Source organism: Oncorhynchus kisutch, linkage group LG1, assembly GCF_002021735.2.
Source record: "Oncorhynchus kisutch isolate 150728-3 linkage group LG1, Okis_V2, whole genome shotgun sequence".
In the NCBI taxonomy this organism is placed as follows: domain Eukaryota; kingdom Metazoa; phylum Chordata; class Actinopteri; order Salmoniformes; family Salmonidae; genus Oncorhynchus; species Oncorhynchus kisutch.
The window spans coordinates 62,524,557-62,537,498 of NC_034174.2; the positions used below are offsets into that span (position 1 = coordinate 62,524,557).

The following is a 12,942-nucleotide window of genomic DNA, read 5'->3' on the forward strand; positions in this document are numbered from 1 at the left end:
CGTTATCTGCTTACACTATTATGTGACAACAGGCTGAAAGGGACACCACACTTGACTACCATCAAAGCGTTTAAATGTTTGTGACAGTACACTGTATGCATGAGTGTGTGTCGTACCTTTGGCCTTGCGGTCCTTGGCCTCCTGTTCGAGCGCGCTGCGTTGCTGCACACAGGCGCTACACTTGGACAGCAACTCCTGCAGGGCCGGACCCAGAGCCGGGTCCAGCGCCTGGGGGGTGTGTATGGACAACATCAACGCCAACGCTCGCAGGTCCTAACGAGAGGGAGGGAGCGGGACAAAAGAACAGTGATTATCTAGTAGAGAAAAGCATGTGAACAGGGAATCACAGTCCAGTAAGGCATGACTATGGAATTAACGATTACAGCATGAAAGTGAATAAGACGTGAATAGTGTATTATCAGAATGTGAATAAGGCATGAATAGTGTATTATCAGAATGTGAATAAGACGTGAATAGTGTATTATCAGAATGTGAATAAGGCATGAATAGTGTATTATCAGAATGTGAATAAGACGTGAAGTGTATTATCAGAATGTGAATAAGGTATGAAGTGTATTATCAGAACGTGAATAAGGCATGAATAGTGTATTCTCGGAATGTGAATAAGACGTGAATAGTGTATTATCGGAATGTGAATAAGGCACGAATAGTGCATGAATAAGGGGTACTGACAGCGTTGAGAAGGCCGCTGGTCTTGCTCAGCTCCAGGCGGTGCGAGGCCAGTTCGGGCTGTAGGCTGTGGTACTCGTTCAGCAGGTTGGTCACCAGCAGACTAATCAGGTTGGCGCAGCTGGGGCCTGACAGCACCTGGCTCTGGACCTGAGAGATGACACACACTTACGGCCATGCACTCGCAAGGCACATCAACTTGGTATTTAAAGTAGCAAGGGGTTAGCCTGAGTCCCAGATCAGATTATGCAGTCTTGCCAACATCATTGGGGTCATTTGAAGTTGACAAGACGGCGAAACAGATCTGGGACTCAGGCTACACATGAAACGTTGGTAAAGTGTGCACTTCGTCATTGGATGCATAAATGAAATTACAGGCTATAAACGGGCTAAAGCAGAGGCTGTCAGCGTTGAAATAAACGGATGGTAGCGATTGCTCCAAGATGGCTACCTTGTGCAGGAAGCAGGTGAGGAAGGAGTAGGCCATGTTGTTGTTGAGGAAGGTCCTCTCATCCATCAGGATGCACTTGATGTACTCGCCGAACGCCGGGTCCTCGCACAGAAGCTTCACACACGTCTTAGCCAGGGTTGACTACAGAACAGGATAGGAGATGTCAGTAGATTGTGATGCGTGTTAAGTGTGTCAGTAGATTGAGGCGTGTTAAGTGTGTCAGTAGATTGAGGCGTGTTAAGTGTGTCTATAGATTTAGATGTGTGTCAGTAGATTTAGATGCGTGTTAAGTGTGTCAGTAGATTTTGATGTGTGTTAGTAGATTTTGATGCGTGTTAAGTGTGTCAGTAGATTGAGGCGTGTTAAGTGTGTCTATAGATTTAGATGTGTGTTAGTAGATTTTGATGCGTGTTAAGTGTGTCAGTAGATTTTGATGCGGGTTAGTAGATTTTGATGCGTGTTAAGTGTGTCAGTAGATTGAGGCGTGTTAAGTGTGTCAGTAGATTTTGATGCGGGTTAGTAGATTGATGCGTGTTAAGTGTGTCAGTAGATTGAGGCGTGTTAAGTGTGTCAGTAGATTTTGATGCGTGTTAAGTGTGTTTGCAAGTGAGAGAGAAATAGTGTAGGTGACTGTATTTGAGTGAGTGTGTGTGTTAAAGTGTGTGTGCGCGCGTCTGTGTAAGTGTGTGCTATTTACCGGAGACTGGCAAAGCTCCGTCCACAGCTTGGGGAAGAGGGCCAAGTGCAGAGGCAAGCCCTCGTACGCTATCAGGACACCTGGAGTCAGAGAGATATGGTCATATTGGAGACCCCAGATACACAACCATGCAGCCTCTTAGGTTATTAGATATATAAACATTAGAAATGCATCCACACACAAACCCCCACTTACTCAGTTTGACAAGGGTCTCTGTGAACTTCTCGCAGTTGATGGCGACTCGACACAGCAGGTGGATGAACTGGTGGTAGGACAGAAAGTAGTCTTGGAGCATCCGGTCATACACCTCATCTTTACCCTGAGAGAGGAGAGAGAGAAAGAGAGAGAAAGAGAAAGAGAAAGAGAAAGAGAGAGAGAGAGAGACAGAAAGAGACAGAGAGAGAGAGAGAAAGAGAGACAGAAAGAGACAGAGAGAGAGAGAGAAAGAGAGAGAGAAAGAGAGAGAGAAGAGAGAGAGAAGAGAAGAAGAGACAGAAAGAGACAGAAAGAGACAGAAAGAGACAGAAAGAGACAGAAAGAGACAGAAAGAGACAGAAAGAGACAGAAAGAGACAGAAAGAGACAGAAAGAGACAGAAAGAGACAGAAAGAGACAGAGAGAGACAGAGAGAGATGGAAGTTGATGATCCTTCTCAACGACAGCAAGAAGACCACACTAGCGCAAACATACACACGGAATGAACAGATCTTGAACTGAGAAGAAACATGCATACATAAACCACTTAATTTCCCCCAGAGGAAACTTCAGTTGTGGCACTATAAGGCACCGTTTCCACTTATCCAACCATTCTTTTAACAAGGTAGGACAGATTTAATTTAAGATAAGACACCAGGTAAGCCATCGAGAACAATCTCCCCAGAAACAAAGATCCTCTTCAGCATTAAGACCACCGGTCTGTTAACTACTATCAATACTTAAGATAACATGAACTTTGGCACGAAGCTTAAGAAACTGACGAACTGGCCAAGAGACAAAGCAGTGGTACTATTCAGAGACACACACCTTGCTGGTCTCCACCATGGAAGGCAGGAGGCACATATTGAGTTCAGGTCTGGGAGGCCGGATGTTGTTCTTGCCTCCCATCAACTTGATGTTCTCTCTGCAGGGCAGGTAAGGCCCAAAGGACACTGTGCACAAAGAGACAGTCACATTCAGACAAATCACAGAGGGACAAATCCTAGCTGGTTTTACGCAAATCTACAGCAACATATATCAACGGGAGATTTAGACACACCAAAAAAAAGGCATGTTTATTTTCTTTCTCGATATCTGAAGGACAGTTGAGAGATTGCCTCAGGCACGGAGAGGCCAGGACAGTCAGACTCCCTGGTACTCTGGCATGCACTAGGAGAACCAGAGGTTACAGACAGAGCCAGGATCCTTAGGATAGCATGCTGCCTCATATAATATGTGAACTGTGTCGTATTATCAAATCATCATGATTATTTTCATGATTGCTCGTGTTGGTCCTCAGTTGGAGGGGGACTCACTAGGGATGTTGCTGTGGTGGTAGGTGCAGTGGTTGTGCTGCAGGAAGGGCACCAGCGTGTGCAGGAAGTCATGGGGACTCAACAGGACCAGCTCCTTCAGAACATCTGGGCGGTGGAACAGAAATACACAGGAACTACTAGTGACATCACGTCGAGTGATTGGAATTGTTCCAAAGGTCTACTGTATATAAGTTGTGGAATAGTTTAGAGGGGAAATGTGGTCAAATATTATCCAAACGGTGTGTGTGTGTGTGTGTGTGTGTTCTTACCCAGGCAGGCGTTGCGGAGCTCCGGGGGGCTGTAGGAGTTGAGGAGGGTGAGCAGCTTGTGGGCAAAGTCAATCCTCTCCTGCCACTGGATAAGAGCCTGCTTCACATCTACAGGAGAACAACACAGGTTACACAGAGACTTTACATCAGGGTCCTTAAATAAAAAAGCAAGTCATTGAGCTCTAGTTAACAAAAAGGCAAGAACACAGGGCTTATTCACAAGGGAGTCAATCTTAACATTCACTTCAGTCAAATGTTCTCTTAGTCATTGGTCATGCACTGATGTCAATGGGAGACAGAACATTTGACTTTGACATTAGGTTTTGCTACAAGGTAGGTGGTTAGTATAGAATAAATATCTTCAAAGTAATGACTCGGGATGTCAGTTGTGGCATGAAAGCTTATTTTTAGTAATAATACTTGTTCACATTTTACCACTTTAGATTCTACAAAACAATAAAAGAAAGTTACTAGCAAAAGCCAGGATACTTGTCAAATAACTGGCATGTTCTCTTTATGTTTACTTCCTGTCGCAGGGCATTCTGGTACTCAATAGCGTAATCCATTACTAATTTATACAACAGAAAATATATACATAGTTCTCACTCTCCATCACATGAATTCTAATACAATTTTACTCTTACTTACGTAACTGTACAATTAAACTAAACTAAAATGTCTTTAGATAGAGCTCAATGAATGAACAGTAAACATGAACTCTGTAACCCATTCAAGTTACAACATCCAGAGAGGGGGAGGGAGGGCAGCTTTCGCTGACCTTTGCGCTGCAGATAGGGCCGCGTGGCCTTGAGTACCGACAGGAAGATGGACAGCAGCTCCACCAGGTCCCCCGTCACATGACACGCTGTGGCCTCGTGGTACATCATGTGCAGGGTGTTGAACGACTGCACACAGAGAGGCAGAGAGGTCAAATGACAGGCAACGGTTTATGTTTGAAATTAAACCTGACCCTTAACGTTCCTACACTTTACAGTAAAATATTATTTTACTGGATACAGTTCACAATGAAGAAACTGTATCACAAACTACTAACATCATTTGCATGGTGTTGAATGACTGCAGGATGGAGAGAGAGGGAGGGAGGGGCATGTCAAATGACAGGTCATGATTTATGCAACAGCTGATGTCATGATAAACCTCTACGGACACCGTTTACTTTGAGAAACGTAAAAAAAAAAATATATAAAATCTCTTATAACGGACATAAACTACATTAAATGCTCATATTATTTACATTTTGAACCCGTTAACCCCAACCAAATCTTGATTTCCGCTAGCCGAGTGATAAACAAGACTTTTCGAAATGTGACGAGTCTACCCCCAACCCCACTCCTAAAACTAACTCAAAATTACGATATACAAGCCAGTGAAATGACGCAATGTATAAAATGGTTCAATATAAGCCCAATGACCATAATTAGTAAATGTGTGCAGAATGTCTGGTCGTACCTCTGTCATGAGGATGAGTCCTCTGTTGAAGACCACCAGCAGTCGGTCCTCATCGTTCTCCAATAACACACGGAAGGCACTGGGAGGAAGGACACAAAACACAAGATACATTATATCATAGCCATCTACTGGATTTCACATAGCTTTCTCTCTCCCCCCCCTCCCCCTCTGCGTGTGCGATCTCCCCTCTCCCCGCGTGTGCGATCTCCCCTCTCTGTGTGTTACCTGATGAGTGTGGTCCAGCAGGAGCGTCCGTCCAGACAGCGGAGGTAGCAGCTGATGGTGGTCTTCTTAAACTGCTTGACGTCCTCCACCTCCTCCTCCCTCATGTCCGACCGCTGGGCCACAAACAGCTGCATCAGGTTGAACAGCTCCTCCACCGCCTGCAAAGGGACAGACACACCAGACACTGGTCAGAGATTCAACAGAGACAAACGCAAATCAACCTCATACAGGAGTCAGAGAGTCCCTCTAGAAACATCTTCAGAGGCCTAGCCCTCACTATTACCCATCTGATCTCTTCATGAAGTGCCTAGGGGATGTTACTGGACAGGGCACATGCCTGAGGGGGTCATAGACATAGGCAGTATAACAGAGGGGTAAGATAGTCGCCTGAGGCAGTAAGAGAGAAAACAGACAACACACACCAGCACCCAGTCAGAATCAGGGAATCTTCCCATTATACACAAAAGGGACAGAGAGTCAGTCAGCCGGACCACCCACCCCTGGGTACTGGCTGGCGTGCGGCGTCAGGTTCTTGAAGGCCCACTGGATGTTCTGGTGCGAGGCCAGCTGGCGGGTGAAGGCGGGCGACTGCTCGCAGCACATCCTCAGGATGCCGTAGTACGCAGGCAGCATTCCCCGGTTGAACAGCACCACCTGTTGGGAAAGCAGGCTTTTAGACTCGCCTCTAACGACTGGCCTACATTCTTTCTTTGACTGTTGGTAACATTTACAACTTGTTCCTGGATAAACAGCTAAGAAAAAGTTGCGTTTCAGAGACTGCCGCTCTTCGCTAGTCGAAGGCGCTTCTTTGCACCGAAGGTTAAAACTACTGAACTGTTGGATGTAGGGGCAGGGAGTTTGGTAAACATTAAGTTGGAATGGACAGTAGTCTGTGGCAGTAGCGTGGTAGCTGTTGTGGCAAACATGCACGACGCAACTCATCACCTATTGGAGGTAGAATCATGCAACTTGGTAAACATGCTTCAGATGGGTATCGCCTTTGCCCATTTTAGTGTCAACGGTTGACCAAGTAGTACTGTTTCTATTGCTAGGACCTCGTTGCCTCTGCTCACAGCTAGATTTATTTATTTAAAAAATAATTTGGGTGTCTCTGCAGCTATATTTATTATTTCCACCTCCTGGTCGTCGTGGTCGGCCAGGATGTAGTTGAAGGCGATGTTCTTAGTGACCACGGGGTTCTGGACGACCAGCCGGACGTTCTCGGGACACTCCATACACACGTTGTGCCAGAAAGAGAGCAGGGCCTGCTTGTTGTGGTTCGTGGCGATGGCTGGTTCAGACAGCTTGGGCTGAGGGGACATGGAGAGAGATCAGAGAAGTGTTCTTACTGCAGCTCAACTATTTCATTACTATCACTAGCGTTATTCTTCAATAAGGTGTGTACACCTTGGTGTACAGGTGAACACACCACAGAGGAAGAGAAAAAGGAACCAAACAAACCTAATAGTTAATATGCTTCATTTTTTAAATTTTAAGTGTACGCCTTGAGATGTACTAAATACCTGTATTCATTCTAGTGCACAAACAAACTTCTAATGACTTCTATGAATAACATGCAAATCTAATACTAGTCTAATTTATCACACTCAACTCTTCCCAAAGCAAACAAAGCCCTTTCAACCCCCCCCCCCCCTCACCTGGAAGAGGTTCCACAGGTCCATGAAGTAACCAGAGAACATGAGCTTCTCCGTCTTGGAGATGAGGCAGTAGGTCATGAAGCTGAAGTACTGCACCAGCTTGGTGGTCCCATGTACCGCCGCGTCCACGTAGAGCTTGGCCCGGCCCAGCAGGCCCAGAAGCAGGTTGTACACCTGGTACAGGAGCCAAGGGAAAGATAGGAGATATTACTCTGTATTTTTCATTTTTCATACAAAAAATAAACATCACTTCAAAACAGTTCCTATGAAACACGGACACTTCAATCTAAAATCGCTGTACATGAACAATACAATTTCCTTTATGGGTTGTAAATTAAATCCTACAATCCCAGTATCAATAAAATATCTGTACTTTAAGTCTTTTGAAATAGAAGATATCATCCAAAGTCTGAGCAGGTGATCAGAAAATACCAGGAAATGGTTATTATTGCCGAGACCTGATTGGTCGAAACGTTGTGACTAACGATTGACACCGGTTTGACCTTATCCCATTTTAATTGTGTAATTAGCTCATTCGTGGTAGTAATCTTGTTATGGGTTAGGTTGTTGGAGCTTGTGTGTTATTGTAGCGGCAAGGGGAAGTACAAAAAGTGTCGGTCTCAGGTCCCACACTGTTAGTGCTGTATATTAACATTCTAAGGAAGTAGGTAAGAGAGCAACAGTCGGGTTGATGTTATGCCAAGTTAGTTTCTGAAGAACAAGGGCAAGGAGAGGTGGAACTCAACATCAATGTGAGGACAAGAGTTGAAGAGGGAGGAAACATCTGTGGGGGGGGGGGGGGGGGGGGGGGCAGAGGGGCCCCAACAACACTAACTACAGCTCTCTCTCTCACACAGGCACAAAAGGTTCTGGACACCAACAAAGAGGCACAGACCTAGTTTCCGCCCAGCAACAGAGAGTAATTGTTTATCTTAGACGTACAAGAAGGGGAGATCCGCCCAGTCGGGGTATAAATATATATGCTTGTGTAACTTGCATGCAGGGACGGTCCTTGCCTTTCTGCCGCCCGAGGAGAGACAGAAAAACAGTTCAAAAGACATCGGCTCTTTTATTCATCGGCTCTTATATCGCTTTTATTGACCGAGGACACATTCTCATTTACAGCAAAGACCTGGGGAATAGTTACAGGGGATGAATGAGCCAAATGTACGCTGCGGATGATTAGGTGGCCGTGATGGTTTGAGGGCCAGATTGGGAATTTAGCCAGAACACCGGGGTTAACACCCCTACTCTAACAATAAGTGCCATGGGATCTTTAGTGACCAGAGTCAGAACACACGTTTAATGTCCCATCCAAAAGACGGCACCCGACACAGGGCGATGTCACTGATATGTTTTTTAGACCTGAGGAAAGAGTGCCTCCTACTGGCCCTCCAACATCAATTCCAGCAGCATCTGGTCTCCCATCCAGGGACCGACCCTGCTTAGCTTCAGAAGCAAGCCAGCAGTGGGATGCAGGGTGGTAATGCTGCTGGCTTATTGGGGCGCAGCCTACCATGTCGGCCAGCCATTATGAATACCCATACACGTGGTAGGCCCACCATTTGTTAAACAGGCCGTTGCATTGGCTTTATTTGTCCCGATTCCTGTTACTAATCAATTTGGCTATTTAAGCTCTGAATATCAGCCACCCAACTTTATCAGGAGTTATCGTGAGCCTATTTGCAACGTGTTTGCGCAACAGGAAATGCAGAAATATTTACATTTTTCGCTATGATCAACATGTCAAAAATGTACAGATACACTGATCAATGGGGTGAAACTCCTGGACAACAGTTGTGATTGTAGATTCTATACGGTCCATTTCACTTTGACCTGTCCTGTTCAGGAAATATTGTTTGTTAACATGACAAGAGTATTTTTTATTTAATTGGGCACAATTTGTTTGATCAGAGAAACCTGCATGATGTAAAAAGTGTCCGTCTTAATAAATTGTCAAATTTTATCTGCAGCCTGTAGACTACAGAAAAGGCCACGTACTCATTCTACCATGTGCTTTAATCGGCTACATGATTTGCGTTAGATGTTCTTTTTATTTTACCCCTTTTTCTCCCCAATTTCGTGGTATCCATTTGTTTAGTAGCTACTATCTTGTCTCATCGCTACAACTCCCGTACGGGCTCGGGAGACGAAGGTTGAAAGTCATGCGTCCTCCGATACACAACCCAACCAAGACGCACTGCTTCTTAACACAGCGCGCACCCAACCCGGAAGCCAGCATCTCTGCAATAGCACCCTGGAGAAGCGCACTGGGAATGGACAAGCAAAATATTTAAAAAGCCCATATGCCACTGGCCGAAAGAAATTGTCATTGTTTTAGGGCAGAATTGTGTGAGGTTTTATGTGTTTTTGTTGGTGCCAGTTAAGCTCAGAAAATGCCGCCCTCATCAATCTGCCGCCATAAGCGGACACCTAATCCTGCCTAACGAGCAGGCAGGCCCTGTTGGCTCTATTTGCATGTTATGCTATTTAGCTGAAGCATCCAGTTGGGTGAATAAATCTAGTCTGAGATTATCCTCGGTGTCTGCCTGTACCTTGAGTAGAACCTAAACACTATTAAAACACAGGGAGACAGGACTGCAGTGTGTAACCGTACCTGGTGGAGCACCACGGTGGTGTCGGGGGACAGGGGCAGGTCCCGCGTGGGGATGTGGAGGGAACGCGTGGAGCGGAACATCTGGCGGAACGAGTTGCTGGGAATCAGGGAGACCAGGAGGTAGGCTGCCGCTAGAGGGACAGAGGGAGAACTCAGAGTTAGAGCAGCGTTTTGCCTCAATGTCTATCCTTTTTGTATTTCTAGGCCAACTTTACACACAATCGTCCTTTTGCTAGAGTGAGAAGAGAATGATGGGGATGAGTACAGTGGTGCCTAGCTCTCGGTTGGTTCTCTGTGAGAGGTGGGGATAGAAGCGAGAGAGGGACTAACAAACACCACACAAGATGAAAGGGCACGTTGGAAACCTGTTTTAGGGCACTGTTTCATGGGGAGCTTTTGTAACCTACACGATATCTACAAAAGTATGTGGACACGCTGCTGACAGCCATATAAAAATCGAGCACACAACCATGTCATCTCCATAGATAAAGCATTGGCAGTAGAATGGCGTTACTGAGCAGCTCAGTGACTTTAAACGTTGGACGGGCCAACAAGTCAGTTGGTCAAATCTCTTCCCTGATAAGAGCTGCCCCGTTCAACTGTAAGATCAGATAGATGCAGGCCAGAATGTGCAAGGCCAGGGTTGTAAGCACCACATAGCTTAACCATGGAAATGCTGAACAGGATAGAGTGGCATTGTAGTGAAATCTTTATTTAATGTGTTTGCTTTATGGACTTCTTTCAAAGACGTTGTTGCAGCGCCATCTACTTGTATTTATTTACTTATTTATTTTTGGAGGGCAACTACTCAAATGAACTTTGTCATTGTTGACGTCAACGTTATTATTCTGATACCACTATTTTTGTACTATACTCTTGTTTTATTCTGTTGAATGAAAAGGTTGAGAGACCACGGCTCAATTTAGACTGCAACTATGTAACAATTGTCTTAAGAGGCTGCATGTTTCATCTCAGGAGTTCGTGTTGAGCAAGTGGAAATGTGTCTGATAAGCAGTTTGTTGATGGACATTTACATTGAGTTTAAGTTTGAATAAATGTAAGATGTACTTGGGTATCACTGCTGCACACAATACCTGGTTTGTGGCACGCTGCCTGTCCCAATGCATAGTGCCAACTGTAAAGTTTGGTGGTGGAGGAATAATGGTCTGGGCTAGGCCCCTTAGTTTCAGTGAAGGGAGATCTTAACGCAAACAGCATACAATTACATTCTAGACGATTCTGGACTTCGACTTTGTGGCAACAGTTTGGGAAGACCCTTTCCTGTTTCAGCATGACAATGCCCCCACACACAAAGCGAGGGTCATACAGAAATGGTTTGTCAAGATCGGTGTGGAAGAACTTGACTGGACTGCACAGAGCCCTGACCTCAACCCCATAGAACCCTTTTGGGATGAATTGGAACGCTGCGAGCCTGGCCTAATCGCCCAACATCGATGGCCGACATCACTAATACTCATGGCTGAATGGAAGCAAGTCTCCGCAGCAATGTTCCAACATCTAGTGGAAAGCCTTCTCAGAAGAGTGGAGGCTGTTTTTGCAGCAAAGGGGAGACCAACTCCATATTAATGGCCATGATTTTGTAATGACAAGTACGACAAGCAGGTGTCCATATACTTTTGCAGTGTAGTCAGTAAGAACTTCCAGACAGAGAAAGACATCACAAGGGTTCTTACAGGTGCGGACACGGGGGTAGTTGTGGGCCAGTAGAAAGCGCTCCACCCAGTTTTCCATGTTCTGCAGCACCCAGCTGTGAGCCAGCTTGTTCCTGGGGGTCTGCACCGCCAACCAGTCCAGACACTGGCTAGGGTTGTACTCTATCACCTGGGAGAGACACAAATATTTTTGGCAACGGCATCGAGATCAACTGAAATAACTTGATCATGTGGATTAAGGACAAATAGATGGATACATTTATGTTTAACTGAAGTAACTTGATAAAGAACAATGAATCAGATGAACCTATGTGCCCTCAAAGAACATCACTAAGCTAAGGACCCTGGGACTGAACACCTCCCTTTGCAACTGAATCCTGGACTACCTGTCGGGCCGCTCCCAGGTGGTGAGGGTAGGCAACAAGACATCCGTCCCGCTGACCAACAACACTGGGTCCCCTCAGGGGCACGTGCTTAGTCCCCTCCTATAATCCCTGTTCCCCCACGACTGAGTGGCAACGCCTAACTCCAACACCATCATTAAGTTCGCTGACGACACGACGGTGGTAGGCCTGATCACCGACGACAAGACAGCCTATAGGAGGAGGGTTAGTGACCTGGCAGTGTGGTGCCAGGACAACAACCTCCTCCCTCAACGTCAGCAAGACAAAAGGAGCTGATCAGTGACTCCAGGAAACGGAGAGCCGAGCACGCTACCATCCACATCGACGGGCTGTAGTGGCGTGGGTCAAGAGCTTCAAGTTTCTCACTAAGGAATTAACATGGTCCACACACACCAGCAGTCGTGAAGGCGACACAACGCCTCTTGCCCCTCAGGAGGCTGAAACTATTTGGCATGGGCCCTCAGATTCTCAACGAAGTTCTACAGCTGCACCATTGAGAGAATCTTGACTGGCTGAGTCACCGCTTGGTACGGAAACTGCTAGACTATCTGCATTGACCCTTTTTGCACCAGCTCTCGACTCAACACATACGCTGCTGCTACTGTTTGTTATCTATCCTGTTGCCGAGTCACTCGACCCCTACCTATATGTACATATCTACCTCAATGACCTTGTACCCCTGCACCAAGATATCATTATAATTGTATATCTAAACCGTTGGGAAGGGCCCGTAAGGATCACTTAGTCTACACCTGCTGTTTATGAAGCATGTGACCAATAACATTGGATTTTATGTTGAGTGTGTGTGACCGTACCTCCCAGATCCTCTGTAATATGTATGAGGCGAAGGAAGGCATGCCTGGAGGACCACCTGACAGCTCCATCAGCATGGTGAGCAGCTTGAAGAAAGGGTTTGCCGCCTAAAAGAGGGATGCAGAGAGAGAGAGAGAAGGGGACGGAGAGAGAGAGAGAGAAGGGGACGGAGAGAGAGAGAGAGAGAGAGAGAGAGAGAGAAGGGGACAGAGAGAGAGAGAGAGAGAGAGAGAGAGAGAGAGAGAAGGGGACAGAGAGAGAGAGAGAGAGAGAGAGAGAGAGAGAAGGGGACAGAGAGAGAGAAGGGGACGGAGAGAGAGAGAGAGAGAGAGAGAAGGGGACAGAGAGAGAGAGAAGGGGACAGAGAGAGAGAGAGAGAGAGAGAGAGAGAGAAGGGGACAGAGAGAGAGAGAGAGAGAGAGAGAGAGAGAGAGAGAGAGAGAGAGAGAGAGAGAGAGAGAGAGA

General features: G+C 46.1%; 1 protein-coding gene across 5 annotated transcripts in view; it reads right to left on the reverse strand.

The window, feature by feature from the left end:
- LOC109889652 (ubiquitin carboxyl-terminal hydrolase 34-like) overlaps positions 1-12,942 on the reverse strand; it is a 62,102-nt gene that overhangs the window by 3,432 nt on the left and 45,728 nt on the right. For all 5 annotated transcript variants that reach the window (XM_031829193.1, XM_031829189.1, XM_031829179.1 and 2 more), the window contains exons 61-77: positions 12,480-12,584; positions 11,282-11,429; positions 9,588-9,718; positions 6,971-7,144; positions 6,449-6,622; positions 5,811-5,966; positions 5,313-5,470; positions 5,088-5,166; positions 4,396-4,522; positions 3,618-3,725; positions 3,349-3,453; positions 2,861-2,985; positions 2,034-2,157; positions 1,839-1,918; positions 1,142-1,282; positions 694-840; positions 117-273 (exon numbers count right to left, since the gene is read on the reverse strand). In XM_031829193.1, coding sequence (XP_031685053.1) covers positions 117-273; positions 694-840; positions 1,142-1,282; positions 1,839-1,918; positions 2,034-2,157; positions 2,861-2,985; positions 3,349-3,453; positions 3,618-3,725; positions 4,396-4,522; positions 5,088-5,166; positions 5,313-5,470; positions 5,811-5,966; positions 6,449-6,622; positions 6,971-7,144; positions 9,588-9,718; positions 11,282-11,429; positions 12,480-12,584 — 2,239 coding nt within the window. The remainder of the gene's footprint in view (positions 1-116; positions 274-693; positions 841-1,141; positions 1,283-1,838; positions 1,919-2,033; positions 2,158-2,860; positions 2,986-3,348; positions 3,454-3,617; positions 3,726-4,395; positions 4,523-5,087; positions 5,167-5,312; positions 5,471-5,810; positions 5,967-6,448; positions 6,623-6,970; positions 7,145-9,587; positions 9,719-11,281; positions 11,430-12,479; positions 12,585-12,942) is intronic.